The sequence below is a fragment of the Dromaius novaehollandiae genome, chromosome 3 (assembly GCF_036370855.1).
Source record: "Dromaius novaehollandiae isolate bDroNov1 chromosome 3, bDroNov1.hap1, whole genome shotgun sequence".
Lineage (NCBI taxonomy): Eukaryota > Metazoa > Chordata > Aves > Casuariiformes > Dromaiidae > Dromaius > Dromaius novaehollandiae.
This window is the reverse complement of record NC_088100.1, coordinates 107,930,505-107,958,368: the sequence shown is the minus strand read 5'-3', so window position 1 is coordinate 107,958,368 and position 27,864 is coordinate 107,930,505. Positions and strand designations below refer to the sequence as shown.

The window sequence follows — 27,864 nt, the reverse complement described above, 5'->3', positions numbered from 1 at the left end:
TAGTGAGATGTTAAGATACAGGCTTAAGCATCTGTAAAAGTTAAAATTTTCTTACCCTCTGCCTGACACTCACCCTCCCTTCCCTTTAAGGTTTCTTCTTTGAGGCACCCCAAATCCTTTATCACTTCGAAAAAAAATTACAGAGTAAATATGATTTGTCAATTTTGTTTTTTAAATCCAGAAAGCTTTAAATGTGAAAGACAGTGAGTTTTAAAGACATAGGTATAATAGTACAGTTTATTATGCTTCACAAATCTTAAAGTCTCTATAACCTAAAATTTAATTATGTTCCTCCTTGGAAAGTGATTCTGAGGCTTGTCTCAGCCAAAATAATGGCCACACAAAATCAAAGCTTCAAATACTGCACTTGGGAAATTTGTAATTATTTCTTTTTGTATTTACTTAGGTCTTTTTAAAATAATACTATAACAATGTATAGTTCAAAGCTACTGGTCTTCACAAATAAACACCACCACGAAACAAACCACACACTGTCCAAAAGAATTCTGCTACAGTTTTATAGGCTTCCTTCCAGAAGAAATACTGAACACATTACCAACTGACCACAAAGCCATTACTCAACACCAACATCCTTCCAGTAACATCAGTTTCCAGAAAAAGTGTGTATAAATGTACACACATAAAAAAAGAATAATTATTTGGTTTGGCATTTTAATAACATATTAATAAATGTATACAATGGTAAACATTAAAAAATTCCTCAATCAATACTTAAAGGAAATTACAGTTTTAAATAAGAGCTTTTAAAGTTCTGTTTCACACCTAGGTACATTCCTTTAAGGCAGTTTTATTAATATCAAAGTATTATTTACATATGCATTATCATTTACCTCTAAGAATCATACATGAGCTCCTTTGTTGAGGCTGCATCATGTCTTGAAAAAAGCTAAAAATAATACATGCCAGGAATGCTACCGAATCCCCAGCAGACTAAGCTCTATCAGAAAAGTAAATGAAAATTATATACTGTCTGGTATCACAACATCTCATTATGTTGAACTAACAGTGACAGATCTGGCAATTCTTGCTGTAAACTGCTGTGCAGTTTTACTGTAAGCTGCCCAAGAGCTGCTGTGTTACTCCCCTGGGAGTTTGTTTCAGAAAAGGTGAAGCGTCTTCCAAATTAAATTTATTTATTTATTTATTTATTTTTTGGAAGAGCATAGACTGAAAAGATTAAATGCTTTACATACGTTTTGTACAGTTCAAAAAAGGAAAAAAAAAACCCATCAGACCATGGAGAACCTCCTGACTGCTCCTCTGCTCTGGAACTGCTTTGCAGAAGACAGTGCTGGGAGAAGTAGATTTCCATCTCCTAAATGCAAGTGTGTCCTTGTGCTGCCTTTGGCTAACTTACTGAATACAAATCAAAAACCAGCTCTGTCCTCCATACTGATGTGGATAAAGTGGCTCGAAACCTGCTTACAGTGGCACAGAGAGACAATAGTCAAGACTCCAGCACACACATCTGACCTGTGCTGAACTCTGACCTAACAAGAGGTTTAAGGATGAATTCCACTGCCTCTCTCTCTGTCTTTCATATGGGGAAACATATTTTTTAATGAGAGGATTTCACTTCTAATACACATTATCAGCTTAAAAGTAACAATATCATTTGTATCTAAACCCTGGCAGTGATTGCACAGATGTTTTAAGAAGGTGTAATAATATGCAAAAACAAATGTAGGAAATTGTGACAGGCAATCCTGAGCAACTTAATGAATACAGAAAAGAGTTAAATAAATGAAAAGCCAGGAGATGCCCATGTTGAGAAAAATGACAGAGCCACATATGGTGAGCACAGAAGCTTAAGTGCACCCAACAGTGTTTCTCACAGAAAATCATGACACCAAGTGCCATGCAACAGTCACAGCCAGATGCCATTCTCACATACTTTCCCAGGCTCTTTAACTATCTGATACATCTAAGCACACACAACTTCACAGATTCCATGAATACAAACAGCATTTGGCACAAGTTTAAATCTGTTCATTCAGGACATGTATGCTCTTCTAAAGACAGTGACACTATTAGTAAGTTAGGGTTTAATAGTTTGAAATGTATCACTCCTCAATGTTTTCAAGGAGAGCTAAAAGCATCCAGGAACAATTAGACCCTGAAATAAGTCTGGAAGTATGAAAATTTAGAATCAGAAATGTTTTCCTAATATTCAGGGTATTTGAATTCGCTTTCATAACAGTTATCTTTTTAATAAGGGCTAATGTCATTACAGATTTCATATGTCCACTAAATTACATAAAGGCAGCTTTTCCTTCAGTCTTTATGGCTATGCTTTCATTGCAGTACAGGAATGGCACAGAAATCAGGCTTAACACAAAATTCTTATTGCTTATAATACTTTTCTCCTAGAGCATGTCAGGCCTATGTCTAGCTCATTTGGTATTGTGGGAAAAACTCACCTATGCCCTGAGCTTTAAATACATTCAGGAACACCTGGATTACCTGTAGTATATACCTGCTCTAGCCACTGCCATGCATCTCACCTGCCCTTCTGAAGACATCCTGTAGCTGTCACTCAACAGGCTGGAATGCCCTGAATCCTTCTCAGAAAGGTCATGATATCAGTTACCACATAGGGAATTAATTCATATGCAACTGATATCAAGCTGCTTATAAAAATATCATGGCTGAAGAGTGCTCAATTTCAGGAGTGCTCTGGGCTTCTGACCACTCACAGGATTGCTTGGCTAAGGGCTGATACCCTCCAAGTGTTGATACCCTCCCTGCAAAGCTCAGGATGCTTCCACTGAAATCAGTGAGAATCTGACACTGAGAATAAGGGGAGCAGAACTAGATACCTGTATGAGCTGGCAATCAAAATGAACCCATGGATTTAATAAAATACCAGAAATGTCTTCAGAGATGTACAAAGAATGGAAATTCTATATGGTAGAGAGCTGCAAAATTTGTCTTGTTTTCACTTAAGGAAAAAAAAGTTTACATTCTCCATGAAAAAGCCGCAGGCTGAACAAACGTTTATAGTGTTAAAATATTGTTTTGATTTAGAACTTGTGACATTTTCTATCAGGAAAAAAAAAAAGGTTCATAATGAAGTCACCTTAAGAAAAAATGAAATAAAAAGAATTTCCCCTTCTAAAGCTGACTGAACTTTCCTCTCCCCCCCCCCCCGACAAAATTTCAGTTCAATCAAAATGAGTTGCCAGGATGCTTTTATATCTGTTGAACTGCATTCTCTAGTGAAAGATGATTCTGTTCCAATTATTCCCTGACAGCTTGAGACTTTATACATCTTAAAAACCGAAAGCCTCAAAACCCAAGTTAATATTAAGTTAAAGAAATTGTAGCAGCTCTATCACACTGTCAAAGCAGTACTGTGATTAAATTGACAAGTAGTCTGTAACCCTAGTTCTACAAATATTTATTGTCATGCTTACCTTCACTTAGGCGAATGGAGATGGTTGTAGGTTAAAGTTATGTATGTGCCTGTTTGGAAGACTGGACACTAGGAGGTTACACCATTAACTTAAACCTTTAAAATAAAAATAGCTATATGTGCTTATTGATTTGTAATAAAATAAAATTGTGATAGTTAATGAGATTTTGGATCTGCTTTTTTAAGTTCATGTATGCTTCCTTTGAGCTCTCTGCAAATGTTTTCAAGACAACAAATGTATACAAGCATTAAAAGTACCAATAACATTTGTTGACTTTAATGTAAATCATTAACAAACAGATCTTACTAATAAAAGATAACCTTAAGGGAACTGATTGTAAAATGCATACGATATTATTCACATTTCTTTTTGCCGTCAAGAAATCTCCTAAGCCACAATCAGCTCATGTCGAAAGACAAACAATAAAAAAAGAGATTAGTTAGCACACAAACATCATAAGACAATTTTTACCCTGGAAATGCCATTTGTTGAAAGCAACCTTATATTAAAAAAAGTTATAGAAAAATCATACCTGACCATTTCCTCTCAAAAACATCTGAACATATATACGCAGAATAACTTGGGAATGTGAAGAACACAAGTGACAAACATTAATTTCTATATAATGTGATATTCCATAACTCCCATTTTTGTTAGTTATTGAATTTTTTCACATATGTAAACAGGTTTTTCTCTTGCGGTATGCAAAGAAACAAAACAGCATAAACTTTTTTTTTTTTTTTTTTTAAGAGCAATTTCATGCGGATTATGCTAACCAAATAAGGCAGTGAAGTGCCAGTAAGCTGTGAGGTTTTTGTATCTGTATATACAGTCAATTTCAACAAAATACTACAGCATTTATTTCAGATTTACAGAACTAAATATAAACTGCTAGTTATGGGTTTTTTGGCTAATTATTAGCAGAAGCTTAAGCAAATCAGTGGCTAATTTCATAAACAGAAGGAGAAAGAAGTATTTTTTTTCCTGGAGCAATTCTTGAGACCTTAAAATTCATGGTCCTTAGGGAGATGAGAACTGTCCTTTATTCAGTAGATCTTAACAGTGCAATGTGCAATAAATTCCTAAGACCATCTAACAATTTTCGGCAGTAGACTCCAGTAGAGCTCCTTGATTCAAGGAAGGAAGGAAGGTAGGTTGGTTTTTATTTCTTGCCTGCTCTAGTCACGAAGAATTGTAAAAAATTCCCTTAATTTTTATTAATGATTCCTACAGTCGCTGTCTTGTTACTTCAGAAATAAAGGCTTCATATTGAGATACTGAAGGACACTTTTCTCTCTGTGTTCAGTTGAAAGGTAGAAAAAGAAGAGAGAACATAAGAAAAGCTTAAAGTGCAGAAGTTTAAAATACAGAGTTAAGTAACTAACAGAACTAACAGCACTTGCAGCATACACCAAAGATGTTTTAATGAGGTCAAGAGAAGGACAGAATACCAAAGACAAGCTTTATATAAAGGCACTTTCTCTATAGCATAGAATAGTTTATAAAACTAAACTGTTTTGTTAAATTGTTCTTTTAGATTTATCTGTCACTTTCTAAGATCTGCTTCAATATTACTTCATAATCTGATTTTATTGAACTTTCCTCTTAAAGAGAAATTTGAAAAACAAAGTGCCATTATTACAGGCAAAATGGGAAATGGGATGATGTTTCCCTGCCTGAATAGGCAAAATAACTGAACTAAAACAACCTGTCCTGGCTTAAATAAAAAGCAAGATAGAAACCAGTCAAGCAAGCAGTATTTACATCTGGTTAATGCAATGTGCACTTGTTCTTATATGTAATGCTGTTAGTTTGCTGTAAATGAAATTAATCTCATTTACATTTTGGGCAGGAAACTCACCACTTGGCCCACATCTCATGTAGTGGGTAATAGAATTAGGAGCTTTGTTGCTCCCTAGACCTGCTTTTTGCATTTCTGCTTTCTGGTATAGCTTCCACATCTGCAGAGAAAAGCATTTCATGTTATTCATTGTATTTATCAGGACATAAAAAAACCCTCACGTATTAACATACATTCTACCTATTAGTAGAGCAAAAAGATATACAAACACTTTTTCTTTTTTTTTTTTTTCTTAAGAGGAAAAGACAGTGAAGAGGGATGGAACAAAGATCACTGGAAGTACCTACTCACCTATACTCATTAAAATTCATCTTCGCATTTAAAATAATCAGATATTATTTTCAAAGCCACAAGCAGATATACTCAACTTTTATATATACTAGGTCTAAATTTCTGCCCATGTGAGAAGGAAAAACATATCAGACATAATCAAGGTCTGATGAACCAAGGAGGGAACTTAAGCCATCTTCCTTCGCCTTTTAACCTCCTACACATTTACAGAAGTGCTCACATTCAATCCTGCAAAGCATAAAGTTATCTTTGCATGCAACAGATTGAACATGCAAAATGCAGCATCTTAATTTACTGTTCACTTAAAGCAAAGCATCAAGCAAACCTTTCACTGCAAGCAAATTGAATCTATTCACAATAGAACCGTTTTCAGCTGGTGGCCACTTGTTTAGTGTTTTGTAATTACCATGCAAAATCGTAACTTCTCATTTCTAAAGGCAGCAGTGACCAAGGAAGGAGCAAGTGCCCTGTGTGTTTTGTATTTAGCCATTTGAATGGCCTAGGAGCAGCAGTACAAACCAAAAGAGACATCCATGCTCTATGTATTGTTGAAGTATAAAGACCCAAAAGCAGTGGAAAAACTATTCTTCTGTATATACGAAGATTTGTTTTCTTTCATATAATAAACAAAAGTTGCCAATTTCTTTTTCAAAGACATTAAAAAATCTCTAGCAACATGCTTCCTCTGCTCCAGCTGAATTCAATGGAGCAAGAACAGGAGCGCAAACATTTAACAGTTACTACCCTCATAACTGAAATGTAATTAATTTATTACAAATTTGGAAAACAATGCAAAACAGTAGTTTGAGCTGGACAAGATTAGTCTAGAATCCAATGAGAGCATATGATGTTCAAAGACACTAACCCTCAGTTATTCCAAAGCCCTTTGTATTTGTGAAATAAATTGTTTTAATGTGGCCCCCAACGTAATGGAATGGTGTAAATAAAACATGGCAAGGCTAAAAAGCTATTAAATATCAGATGTAAATATCCTCTGTCAAATTTGTTTTTGTATGAGAAAACTTAGTGGTATGAAAAGAAATAAAATAACATAAATTGAAGTGCCCTAGAGACAGTGGCTGGAAAAACTTCTTTTGTTGCTTTGATAATAAGCTTTAACTTCACTCTACAGGGGTAATCTTTAAAACTTCTCTTTAGACCTTGGCCATGCTCACAGTTACAAACAGGGGTTCAGTGGTAGTGCTCGATGGTTCTCAACAAAAGTAACTGGAGACAATACTGGTATTTTTTGTAGCTGTGACAGTCTAAGGACATAAGCAACACAAAGCTTGCAAACAAGAAATAACAGCATACCTGAAAGCTTATCTAGTATCTCCAACAATACCAGCTGATTTAAATAAAAGATATTACCTCTAGCTACAAACCCTGTTCTGATCATAAAAAGGAGTCTTACTAGAGGACACAGGCTTGCAATCAATTAAAAAAAATACAAATACCAGTAGCACAGCATGAGTTTATAGTAAGTATTGCTAAAGCTAATAAGATTTTGTCTACAACTCCTCAGATAGTAGCACCATACATCTCAAAACTAATTTAAACACATCTATGGATTAATAGAAATGAAGCTGAATGAAGTGACCTAAGACCAGAACACTTAATGTGTAAGAGCAAATGCATGTGGAAATTAAGAGATGGATTATACTTCAAGGTTTTGGGCTTTTTCTTTTTTTAAATGGCGAGACATAATTTTAGAGAGAATACAGCAATGACAAACAGCACACTGTAATCAACATTAAAGAGAAGGGAGAAATTTATCAGCCCAATAAAAAGGGATGTCTTCAAACACAGCAAAGGAAGGTGGTTTTACATTTTGAAACAGTAATTTTACCCTCCGCAGAATCCCTCTAAAACATCCAACTTTCTCCACATTTTATTAACAATTCTCCTATGAAATTCTTCTATGAAACTTTATAGGCTAACATATGTCTGCTACATTTCTGTTAAGGAACTGTATTTTTGCAACACTTCTACCCCTCCCTAGTCAAGCACTAATGAATTAAAGTTCAACTCACACAGCAGCAGCAAGATTGCCACAAAACTGTTGGCCAAATAAATTAAATTGTAAAAATGAGAGTATGACATTCATTATTTTCAATTAAATATTTTTCCTTTAGATATTTTCATTCAGGATTTTTATAGCTATACACTTTTGGCATAAGATAATTATAAGTAACTATTTCCTGGTGCTAAAAAAGTGCTGATGTCTAAAACCACATGTAGTTATAGCTTAAATATTTTAACTTTTAAACTTCTGTTGAGGAGTTCCAAGCAATTGCAGAGATGGTGGCATATTAGGTAATTACTTTTCAACACTTCTGTTTAGGTGGTCATCTAGGATTTAATGATTTACTTACTTAAACATTATTATACTGACATAATTTTGAAAGCAAAATTTAATTACTTGGCTTCTGTTGCACTAATATTTAATACATTTTTACTGTTACTTTGTTACACATCTTCTTTCTATTACATTAGTATTACTTCTGTTACAAAGAAAAAATGAATTTCCACCATAATTAATAAAGGTTTTTATTATCATACAGTGTAAGGAGTCTCAAAGCTATCACGCTACTTAACTCCTAATAAAACAGCATACTTGACCACATTTGTACACCAGACGTGGGAAGACAAAGCATATGAAAGGGAAAAGGTGGATAGGGTTGCTTTTTCACTGCGAGTACTGCACACAGTTTGACTACTTATTACCTCTTCAGAAGAATTACTGTTTATGTTTAGGATTATGAACAATATTCAAATGTTTTAATAAATACGAACAGTAATTCATATTGCGCAAGCTAGAGGCACTGGATTATTTGGGCTACAACTCATTCCTTGTGCAGAGTAACACATGAAGGATGGCATAAATGAAAAGGCTACGATACTGAAATTTCTCTAAATGCTTCTTTTCATTAGTATCACATTTTAAAAGAAGGAAAATAAATCTATTTTTACTCCAAATACATAATCAATGTGTTACTGATGCGTCTGAACACAAGAGCACAACTGAAAAGTACTGTCTTGATACTTAAAATTATGTAATTCATTGTGCCAATTTTGGCAATGCAGCATGCGATTGGCTTAACATGCATTCATTCAATAATGTACAGAAAAAATATTTGTAATGAGAGACAAATAAAAATATAGCTTGTATTATAAAGACTTTTAAAGGCATGCAAAATATATACAGTGCAATTAATATCTCATGCAAACTTTGGTGAAGTTACAATTTTACATTCAAACACATGCTACAGTACACAACTGAGCTCTATGTCACTAAACGTAGAAAGCAACAAACCACAGATCTAACAAGAAATTACATCTTCATTTTAGGGAAACCTTCTCTAAACCCAGTGAACATTGAGAAGAACACTTATATGTCATATACGACTATATGTACTTAGTAATACAATTTCCTTATACACAACCATATTCATACCATACAGTTTTTTTATCTTCAGAAACCAGTAGTGGGGATTCAGCCTCTCTAGCATTTACACAGCTGGTAGAAACAAATTCTCTAGTTAGAGATGACTGTAGGTCACTGTGATCAGATTTCTGATTAGCAGAAGGCTGTTCCTGATTTTTTGGGACAGATCTAAAAGTTGACGGGATTGCCTGATCAGTTGTTTTTGATGTAGATCTCTGAGGCAATCCACTTATATTACTAACTAATTCCGTGTTGAAGGATAAAAATGGCTGAGCCACTTGGGCCACAGTAAATGAGCCTTTGCTATCATTACCGGATATACCAACTTTATCATTAAACATATCTGTGCTTAAAGTTTTCTCAAGAAAAGACCTTTCCAACCCTGAAGTCTTAGGCATGTTAGATTTACAACCTAAATTACCTGGTTTAACTATATTAACTGGATCATTTCGTGGAACACAATCTACTCTGTAAGCCACACAGTGAAAAAAATTAGAGGATAGCTGCTGTGCAGAGTACTCACTAGATGTTGATGAAACACTTCTGTCAGCAGTAGATGGTGCTGGATCAACTGACACAGGTTGCCTATTGTCCTTGGACAAAAAATCATGAATGCTGGTCCTTCGAGTAGTTCCTTCTGCTGTAGAAATCACGCTGCTTGCACGAGGTAAGGTAGCATAAGGATTGCAATCTTTTGATTGCCGCTGTGATACTGTTGCTTGTATCTTTTCCTTAACTGGTTTGACCTTCCCTTGAGTACCTGATGTAAATTTTATTGGAGAGCTAGTAAAATAGTTATCTTCAGTTTTACGAAGGCTGGGCCTTACAAGTTGTTCTGGTTTAATAGATCGTCCATCTGAGAAATCAACTGTATTTTTTACACTTAATGACCTCACAATACCACAACTGGCTGATGGCTGTTTTCTTAGTTTTTCCTTGCCTGTCAAATCAGCAGATTCAGATAAGCTTTTCATTACTTCCTCTAAAAGATTCTCTTCACTTGCAGATTTTATCTGTCAAAAATATGAAACAACTTATAAATTTTTAGCTTGTAGTTTTTACTTTTTCTTGAGCAATCTTTGTGGAGGCAAATGAAAAACAATTCTACAGAACTCTGTGTTTTACTTAAAAAAAACAAAAACAAAAAAACAAAAAACCCACACACACCTCAGAACTATTTCTGTACAGTTACTTACAAGCAAGCAATTTTCTCTTTGCAACTAGGTGTCAGAGAGAGAGAGAGAGAGAGAGAGAGAGAGAGAGAGAGAGAGAGAGAGAGAGAGAGAGAGAGAGAATGCGCGAACGTGCGCACAACTATCTGGAATTCAGTTCATCTCCTATTAAATGACTCAACAAATCAGATCATCAGAACTTCAAGTCCATCTTCTCACACACTTGCCCTCCCCCATCACTAACTTCACTAAGCAATTTCATATGGACTATTATTCTAACCTATACTGATAATCTAGGGCTAAAAAAATCTCAAGTTCTCTATATATTCAAATGATAAAGACAGGAATCTCAAAGTAATACAAAGCACAAAACCTTGATGCCTAAAGTCAAATTTTTCTTTTTGGAGAAGATTTAGGAACTAGAGAAGATAGCTTAAGTGAGTTCACAGACTCAATGGAGAAAGACTTTCAAAAGCTTAAAGAACAGTTTGGAAATAACTGTAAGCTACAGGAGAGGCTCTGGTTCACTGAATGCTGGATCCACCATAGTTGAAACAACAGCTTGCTACTCTTGAAATTAGGGGACAAAAGTCCGTATAGGAGAGTGGACGGAGAAGCACAACGATCTGGATATCCAAGAGTAGTTCAGTAACTTCTGAAGTGTTCTCGAATGTGTCTTTTTAGTACAGTCCTATCAAAAAGCTGGCTCTACCAACACAAAGAAAAAATTTGTCTCCTCTGGCAAGCAGCTTTACAAGAACACTTCTGTAAGAGCTGTTCTCAGAAAGGAATTTTTTTCACAAGATTGGGTAAATTGGCTAGGCCTGAAAGTGGACTTTTGGATTTTTTCTTCTTTTTGCAAAGCATGTATGTGTAGGCTTAACGTGCAAAATCCCATCCTTTTTCAGAAGAGCATTTAAGTTTACGCAGATAACCTTGAAACAGACGAACTTGGACATTATATGCTTAAATTCTCTGGTGAACTGAGACGGATGGTATGACTTGTGTGTGAAATCCAAAAGCAGGACCATAGCTGCCTCTTTGACTTGAAATATCACAATTCCTAAGCAGAAAATGTCATCTGGAAATCTCATAGCTTTGCCCAAGGTATCAAAGAAACTCCAAAGGAATTCTTTTAAACTATTTAACCTTCTTCAAAAATGGGAAATTCCTCTTTTTCATATCTGTCAGCATGTATTTACAAAGGGGAAATCATGCCTGATAAACTGAGTGCCTTCTAGGATAAAATGACTTGATTTGTGCATCAGGAGAGAGCAGTAGGCAACATCTACCTTGACTTTAGCATGGATTTCAACACTGTCTCTCACTACATCCTTGTATCCAGATGGGGCCATTACAATCTGAATAGATGAACAACCAGGTGGAAAGCTAGCTACTTGGATGGACAGGCTCAGAGGGTGGCAGTGGTTCATTGACTGTACTCTGCCTGGAGGCAGTAACAAGCGGAGTACCATAGAGGTCTATCCTGGGACCTGGCCTGTTTGAAATCTTGATCCATGACCTGGAAGAAGCAATGGAGTGCACTCTCACCAAGTTTGCAGATGACACCAGAACTGGGTGGGAAGAGCTGATACACTTGAGGACAGGGCTGCTAATCAGAGGGACCTAGACAGACTGGAACAGCCTGACAGAAACCTTATGAAATTCCACAAGGACAAATGGAGAGTTCTGCACCTGGGAAGAAGCAAGCCCTGGCAATGATACAAGCTGGGGACCAGCCAGTTGAAGAGCAACTCTGTTGAAAAGGACCTAGAGGTCTTGGCAGGCAGCAAGCCAGTCTAGTCTCACAGCTGACCCTGCTTTGAGCAGAAGATTGGACAAGAGACCTCCTGAGGACCCTTCCATCCCAAATTATTCTGTGATTCTATGAAAGGGATTGTATGATTGCCTGAACAGCAGCAGACTAGAGCATTTTAAGTATCTGACAAAAAAACAGGGGCTTAATCCAGATTCAAGTCACAGTTTACCTCAATCACATCAGCTGTGAATGTCTATCTTCTAATTTCAGTTGTGGAATTAAAAATAGATGGAGTTTGGTCCTTATTCTTGAAAGACCTTAGCCACAGGAACTGGCTTATTATAGCCTAAAGCACCTTTAGGCTTAGAACAAATCTACTTGAGAACCGTCAATGAAGAAATTAGAATTCTAACAGAGAAAATAGTGATTCTGGGCTTCTAACTCTCACTGATTAACAGAAGCATTCTCTATTATTCCTCCAAGATTTCAATGAGTTCAAAAGTCATGTATTTTGCCCACTAAAGTTAAATAAAACTGAAGCAGACAAGTGCCTCTCCTCAGCAGATAAAGCAAAGCACCTCTGAGGCCTAACTGACCGCTTCATTCTTGTTGATATAAGATAGATCTGACAACAGCTCTTACTGAAGACAGGTGCTAAACTGGGAGAAGGTAAGTAAACCTACTCTGAGTTTATGGCCTTCCATCTAATCTCTGATCAGCATGCCAAGCATCAACACATTGGACAATTCTGTGCAGCAGACACTGACATTTTTCACCTAACTCAGTAACCCAGAAAGGGGCAAGCTGTGAAATTCCAAAATGATTTGTGTCATAGAACCAGTAGAGTTTATCAGGATAAAGTCTGAATAAATTAACCACCTCCTACTAGAACACCTGCACTAATTGCTGAGGCAGGCAATAATGGCTTTTGTTCCTGTACACTGAGCCACTTCATCCCAGAGTAACACAGTTCCTACTCAGCTTGGTACCTCAGACTGTATTTTGTGTCTTTTTTATTTTCATTCATTATTTGAGAAAAGTATTTTCAAAACAAAAAACTGAGTTGGCAGTGGGTTTGCTTACAGCAGTTTTCAAGTTCAGGTCAGGAGTGCGCTCCCAGCTGTCCTCACTTACCACATTGGTTCACATGGCAAAGCAGTATCAGAGTATACAAATGGAATTGCTTTTGGATGAAACTAAATGGGAAGATGTGATCCTATCTCCTTAATGGACACTGCTTTACGGGTCCAGACTAGAACTAGTTCTAGTTAAAGCCCCCAAAGCACATATAGTGCAGATATCAGGACCTCTGCCTCAACTGTTTCAATCTACAAGTCTACTACTATTGGTCCACGCTACTACTTAATGTAGACATAAGTATCTCCACAAAGTTTTAAAGCAACTCTACTCACTATAAATATTCTATTAATTCTGTGCATGTGTATGGGTAATATGTAGTAAAGGCAAGTTAAATATTTTTAAACTTACCTCACTTGAGGTACTCTTGTTGCTTTCTTCTAAAAACTGTTGTAGGGTAACAACTTCACTTCCAGGAGAACCAGTTTTGATCTGTTTTCCACGACTATCCAGGGTTTCAGGCATTCTTTGCTGGAGCACAGGACTAGACCTGGTATAACCTTTCAAGTACTGAATAGGACTGCTGCTGCTGCTAGACCAAGCCTCATGTTCATGTAGCAGACTAAATTCTCCGCTGCTGTGACTTTGTGGCCTGCTTTGATTGTTAACTGCACCTGCTTAGGGATAAACAGTGTTAAGTATTTTGTAACAAAAATACATGAAAACTGCTAAACAGTATAATCTTACCCAAATCTGGAATGTTATCACATTCACTTAACAATAATTCTAGTTAAAATACTGAAGAATCCAGTTGTCCTGTATGACTCAAACCAAATATATTATGAACACAGTTTCACCCCCCGGCTTTTTAAACATAACATGATAGCCTTTGAACACAGAGTACCTTTCACTTATAACCTGGACTTTTATCAACACAATACTATATTCCAAGAGGCTGAACATATGATTGTTCCTGCTCGCTGTGAAGTGTACACTCTAGTGTACTGTTTTTGAGTCTTACATTAAATAAAATACAAAAGACAGAATGGAAAGAAAATGTTTTCGACATAGTTCTTCAACAAGAGCTAGTCTGAAATGATACTTCTCCAACAGTTTGTGCTGCAACTTCTAATTTATTACAACTGTGATCTGAAGAAGCATATGGCATTAAATACAAAATAAATCCTACAACAGAAATTCTCCTTGATTTTCAGTAAATGTGAATGCAGTAAAAATATGAATAATCAAATATTTCCTACTTTGTGTTTCCTACTTTCTAGGAGAGAGATGTGTTTTTAAGCAATGACAATAAATTTGAAGAAAGGTGAGTGGCTTACAGCAGAAGTTTCTGATACTCTGTATACAAACTGGGGTAAGACGTACCTCAAAGAATCTTTTATAGAAGACAGTAATCAAATGGAAAGAGAAAATAACTAAACAAATATCTTAAGTTTGCATTGCATATTGACGAATACTATTTAGTAAGTGTAAGCTAAGAATATTAAATGATGTGTTGAACCGGTAGCATTTTACTCTTATGTGTCTCCAGCTAATACCAATTTTAAAAATTTATTGAATGGCTATCACGAGCAACATAAAAATATGTCAAGTCTCATAATATAAGAAATTTAGGAATACTGCTAAATCCTCGAACATTATTAATTTTTCAAAAGCAGAATACAAAAGTCTATAGGATAGTATTACATATGCCGTTTTGTCTACTTTGTATTGCACATATAGTTTTACAGTAGCAGTATACGTGCTACAAAAAATGGAGTTATTTCTCTGCTTAAAGATAAGTGATTTTAAATTAAATTGGGGGGAATTCATGTTCTGTGACACTGTTACTTGGGTTAGATTTGGCTTAAAATAGTTTTAAACTTATATACTAACATCACCCTTTTTATTAAAAACGTAACAAGATCTTTAGTATCTGTACTCTTTTCTAATTTGGGGAACAAAGGTTATAAAACATCTAAAGAGAAAACACGCTGTGGTGTTTTAAACCATACAGATAATCTTACAGAGAAACTAATGGAAGTGAAGCATGTATGTAAATTTACCTACAGCATACCTTTGACTTCATGGAGTGAAGCATTGTTATTGCTATTGCTAGTGGATGTTCTGCCACTATCAAGGCTGGCTGGTCTGGAAGCTAAATGGAAAATCAGGAGACACCATGATGAACAAAAGTTTAGCAAGTGACACGGTACCTTTACATTCTGATCACAGAATGATCTGAGGCAGGAATCATGCACTATTTCACAGGCTGAGCATGCCCATTGTCAACAAAGTGGTGTTTCTTACAGATCAGAAAGCGAAGGGATTTCCAGGCAGTCCAAGAGGACACTTTAGAAAAGGGCACTACAGGAATAGTAAGGTACAAGGGAAAGGAAGAGAAAAATAGAGTGCATATTTAGAATTGAAAGTGATTTGTTAGTGGGAAACCAGGATTTTACAGATGGAAAGATCGGCATGCAGAAAGCTGCTCGTGATTAGGTCACTTACAACAGATCTGACAAGGAACCCTGCATATTGTTGAAATGCCACGAACAGGAGGAGCAAGAGCATCTGCACAGTAAATGTCCTGTACTCCTATCCAATACAAGGGAAATAATTGCACTGTTATTTCCAAAATGTTTATGGCTTATACTGATTTTAAATATTTTTAGAAAAGAGTTAAAACTTCACTTTTAAGTAACCTATTATAGCATTCACTTCATAGCTTTGCTTGAAGAAACACATAATTATTTTATAATACACAGTACATGACATTTAGATTTCACTGAACAACATACTCAAAAATCAGGCCAGATTTTGATTTATTTTTCAGTATTGAAATTATAACTTCTTTTATTTTACTATTAACTCCAAATACAGTTTAAAAGGCAAAATATTTTGATCCTGTTCAGATGCACTTCATAGATGCTTTCTAGGAGAGATTTAACATCTAACTGAAATAGTCTAAGAAGAAAGAAGAAAAGAGTAATCTGAAAAAATGATACCGTACATTCAAGTGATAGGCAAATCATGGAAAACATGCTCACTTGTAACAATGCCATTCACTGTTTTTTTGGCAAACTTCATTAACATTCACATAATGTATCCTTAATTCATTTAATTAAAGTTCACATCTTACCATGAACTCTTGATCCTGTACTAGAATCGTCACTAATACCTTGTGGACTTACATCTTCAAAGGATGTAGTATCTATACACAATGACATAAAAGAAGATGCAAAAAAAGATTACTACAAAAATATTATTGAAATATTTATCATCTGTAAAATCTAATAAAAATAATTTTCAATCCAATCTATCTTCACTTATGTAACATTTCTGTAGGGAAAATCCTGAAACATTTTACAGCCACACTTATTAAACCTATTCAGTATCTCAGAACTGCAATTTACTTATTCACATTGCTTCTTGCTGAAAAACTTAAAATCATATACATAAAAAAGCCCAGAGAATTTATATGAAATTGCTGTTACACATAATCACACCACGGTGCAAAAAGCTTCTACCTCTACCTTTATTATTTAGCAACTGCTTGGATCTGAAGCCTGTAGAAGAGTTGACAGTTGCAAAGTTGATAGCTGTAGTAGAGAAGGCCATAGCTCCCAATTCCTTTCTCCTTTTACCCGTAGATATATCATCAGGACCCTCCAGATGCTCAGAACTACCTGTCCATTGTCCTCCTGCTAGGACCATGGATTGCACCAGGTCATTCATGGCTGGGATGCAAATGAAAGCAAATGATCAGCATGGTCAACGTATTTGCTTTTGTTCTTATTTTGTATTGTAAAACGTTTGACAGTTTTCTAAGCATTAAAGCGTATTGAATACTGTAAGATACAAACACAAGATCATCCATGTTACGACATGCAATCAGCTCAATGAATGAAAGTGTTGTAAGTCAGAGACTTCTTTCAGTTCACTATGGTTCTTAGAATTGATTTTATTAGGTGTAACTGCCATGCTTGAGCTGCAATGATATGTAATATATATGTTAGAAGCTTTGATATACTGTTTTGCAATGATAAAATGGAATGAGTAAGGACAAAATGGGCAGAAGTGCTAATCCAATATAAGGTCAACAATGATAAGGATCCTTGTACAGTGCAGGTTACTGCAGGGATACTGTATTTTGCACAATAATAAAAGGATCTGAAAAATATGACATCTGATGATATTCACCTTTACTTCACGAAACTACCACCCCTCATAAAAAACCAAAAAAATACAACATTTTCACGAGAACTGATGAATACTTGAAGAGTGACAGACCACCTTATAGCCTTGCACTACTTTTTCTACACTTTCTTTAAACAAAAAATTGTAGTAATTGCTTAACAAATGGCTTATGAAATGTGTAATTTAAAACTATTTGTATTGGAGTGCACTGTAAATTTATATACACATAGGCACATGTGTATAGAAAATATGCACACAAATATATGTAATCAAATGCACTAAATATATGTATGTATATGCATGTCTGTGCATGTAAATGTGTGCATGTGCACATGTGCACATACATAGAGTATTCAGTGCCACAGTTAAAAAAAAAAGGGGGGGGAGAGGAAAAAAAAAAAAAAAGAAAAAAAAGAAAAAGAAAAACCTCCAGCTCCTTGTATTGTAGCAGGACTGGCACATTGCAAAATAGGTGGAAAAAAAACCAGCGCAGTCCAGGGAGAGGTTAGTGAAAAATTAGTAATGGAAGCCAGTGTAGCCATTTAAAAGAAGCTGAACTGTCATAAAGTCTTACACATGGAGCGACGGTAGAAGGCCTTCATTTTGTCTTTTTCCTTCGGTCTGTTCCTCAAAAAGGGCAGTCTTTTCAGTGCAACCACTTTTATGTCATAGCATGAGGAAAAACGGAAACAGGGAAATGAAAGAAAAAAGGGAGAAGAACAGATGGAAGTTAAATGTTGAAACTAAGGACAGAAATGAATGTCTGAGTTTAAGCTATGTATGCTATGCTAAATACTATCATTCTCATGCTTCTGCGTGATAATGAAATATGAAAACTACAATATGAAAACTTTAATATACTCAGAAACGCATCAAAAACAACGGTGAAGCATGTAATACAGTTTGAAAATTCTAACTGCCAAGTTCTTGAAAAAAATAAACGAAACTTCTTTGCAGATGCTTACATAAATTGATCAGTTTTTACTATTTGAAAAACACATTTCTTCAATGTAAAGAACATGAAGCAAAAGCTTAAAATCAAAGTATCTGTGAGTTAAGTAAAATATCTACTTTAAAATATGTTCATATCATTTTTTTTTGAGATTAGGTCAGTGACTTTTGTAGTTTTTTCCCCTGAGTCTGTAATACGAAAATTGATCTTTTATGAATATTAATTTATATTATTTACTCATTATCATCATTAACAATTTATATCACCCACTGTTTTATATAAAAATTATACAAATCTTATGTTCAAGCAACTGTGTTTATGAATGCAGAGATTTTAATATTAACTGTAATAATCCGCTTCATATCTGTAATAAAAATATTTACTAGTTGGAATAGTATACTCCAAATTTAACAACTTAAAAAAACCAAAGATTAAAAGAAAAAAAGAAAAACACCAAAAGAAAATCCAAATGAGAGTGTTGCTGTAACATTTTGGATGGAATCAGAGAAAATAACATGCATAATATCAGGAAATAGACAGTTAAAATTACAAATGTTATTAAAAGGGGAAGGGGGGGGAAAAGAATCACAAATTAATCTTCTCCTTAGATTCAACTATTCTGCATTAGTAACTGATTACTGGCAGACACCTTCATCTTGATGAAGCATCAGATAAACGTGTCAGCTGACTGCCAAGCACACAGGAGCTACATGCAAAAAAAAGGGATACAAGATTCAGAAAGAAATGATTATGAAATATTAAAAAGTTCTTATTTATGCAGATGTGAAAGCAGTGTAATCCAGCCTATCAGCCAAAGGTATGCCTATTTTACCTCTTCAAAATGATTTCTGGGACAGGTGCTTTGTCATTTGCCTTGGTTTTCTGTTCAACCAGTGGCTTATTATACAGCAGTTGATACTTTCTACAGCAGTGCATGTGTGTATGTGTATATATGTATATACACACACACTTTCACGAGTGCACGTGAACTACCCTGACACAAAAAAATATTCCTCTCCATCATCATTCTATGTTTGCACAAAAAGTAGTTCACTGTAGTCTTCAAAGAGTGTCCAGTAGCCCAAGTCATAAACCAGAGCTCTACTACACTGGGTGTTATACACCTACAGGGCAAAAAGACTGTTTCTAATATAAAGAAAAAACAGGAAATGTATAATGAGCGGCTACAAGGGACACAGTACTGTTAAGGCAGATTTGTAATTCTTTTTACAGAACGTTCTACATTACTTTGATCTACTCGCTGTCTCCCACAATCAGCATTTTCAGTAGCGTTCTTTTAAAATAAATTTTTGCTGCCCACTTGTTATTCTGGAACTGGCTTCAACTACTCTGCTTCACAGCTCATGCCTGCCAGTTAACAGCAATTCTGTGAAGTGTGATGGAACTTATCACATACAGAATACCTTTTTCTCCATTACCTACAAAATCTTGAGTGGGTATATATGAGTTAGCTAGATCTGCTTCAGCGCTCTCCACTCAGGAGAGGAGTGGAGGAAGAGCTTCTCCAACGCAATATGGCTATAAAATGTCACTGAGAACATTATAGGAAAAACAAAAGCAACACATTTTACAACTTCCAGTGCATGAGTAGTACAATCCAAGTGCCATGAACAAATGTAAAAGTTTTCAAAGTTCTAGAACACAATTGTATCTAGATCAGAGAGCAACTCTAAGTATACTGGTATGTCAGTTCCTTACGACATGGGGTGGAGAGGAACAGGGAGAATGGTATCTGATAGATGTATAGTCAGTGCACTTTAATCTTTGAATTATTCACTACATAATTAACAATATTTCTTTATCTAGATAAGTACTTATAGGCACTTAAAAATAATCAGCTTTTTGGTATGTTTTCTTCCAAATCAATAAGCACTGCTCCTCTCGTAGATCCTGAGAAAATTAGCTGAAAATAAGACAAAAATTGATGATAACTGGCTAAAAGTGGAGAGGCTGCTAACCCTCCCATAAAGGAAGAATGCATTTTGTCTATCTATCTAATTTTGTTTAAAAGTAACCAGAGGATGGCCAAGAATCATTTGAGTCCTCTCCAATTCTTGTTCATTAACAAAGATAACCACCGAAAGGACTGATTTATGGTCCTCAGCAACTGCGCCTAATGCAACACTTTGCTGCAGCTGCTGATGTCCTAGGACATCATACAAGGTCGCATTAAAATCTGTCCTTCAGCATAATGCACCCTTTTTGAGAGACTGCATAGCAATTTCTGCATTGGATATGGCTAAAAACATCCCGAAAAAAAAACTGTAATGGCAGAGCTACAGAAGAAACAAACTGAAAAAAAACAGAAACATGAAATTCAGCCTAATCAGCCATAGTTCTTTACATTTTAATTCCAACAGACTAGAAAGCAGAGATGGCAGGAGGCTGACACTGACCTCAAGCAATCATCTACTCAAAGAACTTCACTCGTAATCAGTAGCTTTTTAGTATTCTGAGACTATGTTCTTGCTTTCTGAGTTGAGAATGGATCATAAGTATTGCACATTCCTTCCACTGATCAAGAAATCCCATTCTGTAAACCATTTGCCAGAAACAAATCTGGGGAATTCTGTATGGATATAGCAAAATCCCTAAATCATTCCATTCATGAACACAAAAAAATACTAGGAAGGAAGACATCTTCTAAATGTTTTGATGGTAAACAATGGACCCCTAGTCTACCTCTCTTACTTCCACTGATGCGACGCATCTGCTGCTGGTACCATGATACTCACCGTACTGCTTAAAGATGATAGGCTTAATACCTTGGAACGTTGCTGATGATCTGAAATGTATCAAGTGGAAGCTAGCAAAAGTAGTCTGTTTTTCTCCACAACAACAACAACAAAAAAAAATTCTGTTTGCCTACCTTGTGTTTTCTATGCAAAAGCTCAGAACTGTATCCCATCCCCAATATAAAAAATCCAACTCTGCACAAATCAGATGTCAGATCTATGGTACTCACCTGATCTGACCACTGAATACAGATGTGAAAAAGCAAAGGTGAAACTTCGCAATCAGAGGCACATACAGTATCCACACTGCCTGCAGGATTTCAGTTTTGTGCTGTACACATTCCCAGCCATACAAATGGCCCTTCCTTTCAAGAGGATTTCTGGGACCAAACAAGGCCTCCAAGCACTCCACGGACACAGCAATGGGGCCAGTGCCAGAGGGATCTATCCCCTATCTACCTGTGCACTGAGAAAGCTGTTCTGTCAGAAAGATTCAAATGCTGTTTTTTTCTCAGAACGGTGTACCTGATTTTTGTGCCAAGATCATCTGTCCTTCTAAGAGTACAGGTCCCTTTTATTGCATGCAAAAGTATCCTGCATTAAGAAAAGAGGCATTCTCTGTCTTCACCATCTTCAGAAGAAAATCTACAGATTTCACACAGTGAATCCATTTATCAGTAGTGGTAGCAGAATAAATTCATTTTGGAATCATTATCTTTCCCCTTCTCTGACAGGTAAATAAGGGGAGGAAACCTGTGTGTCTCAAAGATGACTTGTATCAGATACTCTGTCCTGTAGCTTTTAAGAATATTACTGAATTGTGCCAGTGACTGCAATCTAAGGAATGAAACTGTGCCTTCTCTTGCTTTCTGAAGGACATACAGGATGACCTCTCACCTGAACATTCCCTCTGTAACTACCTCCATTCACAGACATACAAAGTTAACGGACTAGCGTGGCACAGAACCTATCTCTTCCCTTACAGAAAATTCCCTTCAGCCAGCAGGAAAAGCCACAATACTTGAACATCTGCATAGCTAGGAGGCAACTTGCACATTTTTTCCTTGTAATTTCTTTCAGTGGAAGCCACTATCACCAAGCCACTTTCTGGAGAAAAGAAAGGAGTCATAGTATCTCAATATTTAGCATTCAGAGAAAGAGACTGCAAAATGTGCACCACTACTGGTGCTTCTTGCACTGAGACATTCTCCTCTTAATTTTGTAAGAGGCAAATTGCCTCAGTAAGATTGTCACCATTGAATTTTCACCTAATCTATCCAAATTCTATCCAAAACTGTGGTTTCCATGGTGACATGTAATGGAAGGTTGGAATCCAGAATCAGATCAGCCCTTCCAGCTTGTGGATAAACACACTGGGATTAAAGGGAACATGAACAAGGCCCTTGGACTAAAAAATTAATGAGATCTGAGTAACTTCAAATCTCTTCTGAGGATCCCCCACCATAACAAGGAAGAATACTGTATCATTCCTTGTAACATGGTTTCTTCAGAAGGATCTCAGATACATTTAGCAAGAGTGACTGGGCAAAGTATCTACTTACTAATACTAAAAAGGAAAAGTCAGATAAATGAAAACATAAGCCTAGACTTACTCCAGTAATTAGAAGCTGATGTATGCAGCTAGCTGTGTAGTAGTACAGTTGTCTTAGCTTCCTTGCAAGGATATTTGAATCTGCACAATGTGAATTAGCCTAACCAAAATCTGAACCATCGGAGATGGCTCAGATGCCTATCTCCATCTGATGAGTAGTGGGGGAATCTATACTGACTGAGCTTTTAAATGAGACTTTGGGGAAACACTTGAAGTTAGACAGGGTGAAGCGCAACCAAAACCACTGCTTTGATTACACGAGTTAAGACTGCTTTATACATCTCTAACACATAGCACAAGGAAATGAAATAGAAGGTACTAAATAAAAATACAAGTTCATTACTAGAGTCATCCAACAGAGCATATTTTTAACTCTACCATGAGAAAGTTAACAGTCTTTCAGCACCCTGATCTTTATGAACCTCACCATCAGAAATGACTGAAACTTCCCAAGAGTCTCTTCTCCAAACACAGTGGGAATGATGAAGGACACTAACAGCTCCTACTGAACTACCTTCATAGAGCTCCACAGAAAAATGACGTAACTGCTACTGATGTGTCCAAGCACCTCAGTCACTATGATGCTGCCGGACAGGTGTGGAGCAAAGGCTTCTGAGTTTGTTGAATGGTTTCACAGGATTACATTTAACTGATTTTAAAATATATATGCATACATATAATTGTCCATAGATGGATTAACAGCTTTGCTTAAAACAACTGCATTCAATTTCTCTCATTCAGCTTCCTTTTTTCTCCCAGCAAGATGGGTGGGTTATGTCCTAGAATCCTATCCATTAGCTGAGGCAGTATCACTGAAAAAGTGCTAAATGTCAATTGATAAAAAAATAAATAAATAAATAAATACTTTTTGCAGTAATAAGACCAAGGAAACAGAAAACAGCAATTCAGGATTGGTCTGGCTGCTTACTAGTTTGACTGAGTTACAACCTCTGGCTATGTCAGAAAATTAGTGCAGACAACGGATGATTTGTTGAGCAGAACAGTGCTGTGGACATGGTATCCACACTACACGTATTTTAAGGTTTGTGGGCTATTTCAGTTTGGGGTTTTTTTAAGTGTGTGCGTGTTGGGGTCTTGTTTGTTTTTGATTGGAGGTTGGAGGTTTTTTGCTTTACTTTGGATCATTCCTAGTCAGGTCTCATAGACTACACGCGCCTGAAAAGCATTAGGTGCACTCCTGAAAACCTATTAGGTTAGGTTTGTCCAAAAAGAATCCATGCCCTTTAAACACTGCTCTATAATAGGTGCATCTACATTATCAGTCACTGGGTAATCTCAATTGTCCACTGGTACCCCAGCAAAGGAAGAAAGGATGGACATTTCATTTGGCATGATCTGCTGTATATCCACACTCAGTTTGAACCAGAGCATGCACATTACTGAATCAAGTGAATGCACCTCTGAACGCCTCCTCTGTCGCTTCAGTCACTCCCCAACTCACCAAAACTTCAAAACCAGTTTAAATGTAAAGGCTATAGTTGATCTTTCGATCAATTTATAATGAAGAATGCTAAGCTTCCCATATTATTGCTTTCATTGGTAATTTATCAGTAAGTATTCTCAAACTATTTCCTTCAGTTATTCAAAAAACACTCACAAATCTGATTTTAAGTTTACCTGAAATAGTGCTTTTAGATGCTTTTAATTTTGACTAAGCTTATCGCATAGGCTCAGAAGAAAAAATACATCACAATGGCTTTAATCATTTCTAATACAGCAAACTTATAGTTGAGAGAAAAAAAATGGAATACCGATCTGATGTGTTTTGAAACTCAAGACATTAAATTTTAAAATGGTATTTTAAAGTTTTTATGTGACTGTTAACACACATGTATACTGATGCTTTTACACACACAACTAACTTTCTTGGTGCATCATTAATAAACGGAATCATTACAACTTGATAACTTGACTGTAACACTATCTCTCAAATCACTAGAAATTGAATTTTTCATGATTCCTACTAATAGTGGATAACAAAAGAAACAGACACACATGTACATGCTTCACAGAATCTGGCCTGTCATACTGTGACCATCCTAACAGGACAGCTGTCAGGCTCCTTCCATTTCAGTGAATTGCGTTTCGAACACCCAGACCTCACCTCAGTACCGCTCCTCAGTCTCTCCGTCTTAGTCTCTAATTCTCTCCTTAGGATCAGTAACAATTCAGATCTTTTTAACAGCTTATGTCTCTACATAAGCTTTCCTATTGCATTCTAAAATGTTGCCAAAAATCTTCACCACTGATTTTGAGAGACACTAGAAGAATATCTTCAGACAAAAGATCTTTTTAACAGCTAAAGGATGTTAGTACAGCCACAGCTTGGACAGGCACTTTCAAAAGACAAGGGAAGGATTCATATTGGGACAAGAAGAAGAAGCAAAAGGGACACAAGTGGTGGCATCTGACATTCTATCCAAAATTCTGTTTTTCTGTCCCAGTAACACTGACAAGTTCATCTTCCCTAAATATTGCAAATATATCTTAACATTTTTATTTAAAGCTACAGAAATGCTAAAAACTAGTATCTGCCTAAACACTTGAGAAGTCTGCATGAAGTCAGTATAAATTTTGTTAATAAAGGAATAAATGAATTCCAGCTCAGTTCCTAAAGACTTTCAAATTAAAAAAATTCCAAACCATGTAGGCTTTTGTAAGCACCCCTTGCTTTTTAATCACAATTGGAAAGACATTTAATCAAAGAGTACTTAAAGGAAAAAAAAATGTTTTGCAGTACTCACTACTACTCTTTTTGGTCCCCAGCGTCTGACCATCTTCAAGAGAGTTTGAGCCCACTGAGGAACTATCCTGACTGTCCTGGTGGGGCAGCTGAAGAAATCCTTCACTGGATTCTGAACGGGTAGGCGTGAGGGTCAGAGACTTCAAACGTTCACGGTTAACATCTTTCTTAGACTTTATCAGCTTCCTCATTTTCAGAGTAATCCAGTTGCCTCTTCTGTTAGCAATAATACAGTGCAATACCTTAACTGCATTTATAATACATTACTTTTGTCTTAATTTTTTCTTAACTTGTATGCAAGAACACAGACATGATTCTGCTCCCCTGAAGTTAAAGGAAATCTTCACTTTCAGCTGGAACAGAATGGGTATTTCATGTTTTAGATTTGTGTTTATTTTTATAACATTCAGTAGTACCTTCTTGGGGGTGATGGCTCATAAAATTTATACTGATCCATTATCTTCTCCTCCAATTTCTCCTTCTGTCGCCTCAATTCATTTAGCTTATCACTGTAAACAGAAATTAATGATAATGTATACTTCAAAAATTTACACATAATGTGTGCGAAGCATGTTCCTCTGGATATCTGAAAGTTGACATTTTTCATGAGGAATTTTTATATAATACTTTTTTATCTTACTGAAAATCAAGAAAGAGAGAGATACAGAAAACAGTCTTACAATTAACAGTGACACATACTTGTAAAAATTTTCATTGGCTGTTATTATACAATAGATAGCCTATATATGTGCCTTACTATTAAAAAAGGCAATAACAATCATTTAAATGAACACATTCTCTTTTCCCTCAAATTCATTAAAAAAAAAGTTAGTTTTCAAAAAAAACTAGGATCTTTGTTTGTAATAGAATGAAGACGCAATAACATCTTTCATTAGACATTTATATCATCAACAATGAAACCAGTTGTACTGATTCTTTATAACTAAAAATATGATGTTCTTAGTTTTAATTATTTGATTTTCACATACAGTTTAAACTTTATTTTAAAAGAAGAAACTTTTCGTAAGTAGCACGTTCATCATTCCTATACAAAACAAAAACTGCTTTTACATACAGGTATTAGTGTAACTGCACCCATCACAGTAATTTAATTATTTTTTAATACTCACATGTACTGTCTTTGTTCTACATGGAAGAGATCCTTGCTTTCCATATTTTGCTCAAGTAATGTTCTATTCTGTAGCATTAATGTCTGAATTTGATCTAGTAAATGCCTGTTTTCCTCCTCCAGATTTCCCTTAAGCTGGCTAAGCAACTGTTAGAACATATGAAACAGTGCATGCATATATATGTAAGAACATCTGACACACAGATAATGAGATTAAGAGAACTTACTTAAGCAGGTCTGTAAAGGATTTAGATAGTCAGCTCAGATAAAAAAAACTTAACTAAGTTATGACTTAACTGATAAAAACCTCTTTGACACTTTAACTAGCTTAATACACTTTACCTAACACATTAGCTCCAATTTTAAAATACAGAAGTCAGGAAATATACTTCAGTTCAAGCTTCTTGCATCACTGTGCATCATATAATAATGGGGGGGAAGAAGTTTCATTTCATTTTTTAGATGAGTTTAAAATATTTGTATTGGATTGAGAATATTAGATTATACTCATTCATAACTATGACTTTTGTAAAGCTCTTATCACAAAACTATTAGATAAAAGCTACAACCAACTGAACAAAATCTTATATTCAGAAGAGTTGAACCTTCTTAGCCCCTGTTGGTAGCATAAGATTTTATAAATCTAAAAAAAAATACAGTTATGTAAATATAATAAATATTTCAATAACACCAGTCAAAAATAGCATAATTCTTACATACCTCACATTGATTATTCAGTTTTGTAAATGTAATATCAAGTTGTTGGTATTGTTCTTTGAGTTTAGAAAACTCAGCTTCTAACCGTGTTTGTTCTAATTTGGAATTGTTCAATAATGTTTTCAAATTCTTATGATCAGTTTGAAGAACTTCATTCTCTCTCAAGAGCTGACTATATGTATGAGTAAGCCTGGAATGAAAAGATGCCACAAAAAAACACATGCAGATAAAAGGAAATGTATTCATGACCCACATTCCCTCTGAAAGATGAGAATTGCACAGTTTTAGGCTACTACAGTGCTGGACTACATTCTCCATAGAGCATATAAGAACATTTACTTACAGCATGTGATACTAAGAACTGTCTCTTAAATTTAGTTTTCCTAGGTGTGCATTTTGCTTTTAAGTAAATTAAACATCCTGGGTTCTCAGCATTTTAAAAATCAAGCAGATTTCTAGCTGTGGACATAGCTACTAATTTTAAGACGATGTTTTTCAAAAAAAGAATCTTAAAAACAGCTAAGATATCTTGCCAACACAGAATAAGAAGTAAACAGGAATGGTCCAAACTTCGCCAACTCTGGAGGTTGGATACAGACTCTCAGGCTCCATTTTCCCTTCAGGGAGCCACCACCATCCTCTCTAGCAACAATCTCCAGTTCCAACTAATACTCCTCACACAATAGCACAGG

General features: G+C 35.7%; 1 protein-coding gene across 14 annotated transcripts in view; it reads right to left on the bottom strand.

Moving 5' to 3' along the window:
* Positions 1–504: 504 nt before the first annotated feature.
* Positions 505–27,864, bottom strand: part of CCDC88A (coiled-coil domain containing 88A) — a 100,818-nt gene continuing 73,458 nt past the window's right edge. For 5 of the 14 annotated variants that reach the window (XM_064509738.1, XM_064509739.1, XM_064509740.1 and 2 more), the window contains 11 exons: positions 27,176–27,362; positions 26,457–26,602; positions 25,743–25,835; positions 25,328–25,542; positions 17,817–17,900; positions 16,579–16,782; positions 16,185–16,256; positions 15,554–15,640; positions 15,120–15,200; positions 13,457–13,722; positions 8,124–10,050 (listed from right to left, as the gene is read on the bottom strand). In XM_064509738.1, coding sequence (XP_064365808.1) covers positions 9,025–10,050; positions 13,457–13,722; positions 15,120–15,200; positions 15,554–15,640; positions 16,185–16,256; positions 16,579–16,782; positions 17,817–17,900; positions 25,328–25,542; positions 25,743–25,835; positions 26,457–26,602; positions 27,176–27,362 — 2,461 coding nt within the window. In that variant the 3' untranslated portion in view covers positions 8,124–9,024. Of the gene's footprint in view, positions 4,734–5,298; positions 5,399–8,123; positions 10,051–13,456; positions 13,723–15,119; positions 15,410–15,553; positions 15,641–16,184; positions 16,257–16,578; positions 16,783–17,816; positions 17,901–25,327; positions 25,543–25,742; positions 25,836–26,456; positions 26,603–27,175; positions 27,363–27,864 lie in introns of those variants that run through there. The other 9 variants (XM_064509746.1, XM_026108000.2, XM_064509745.1 and 6 more) reach the window with 8 other exon arrangements.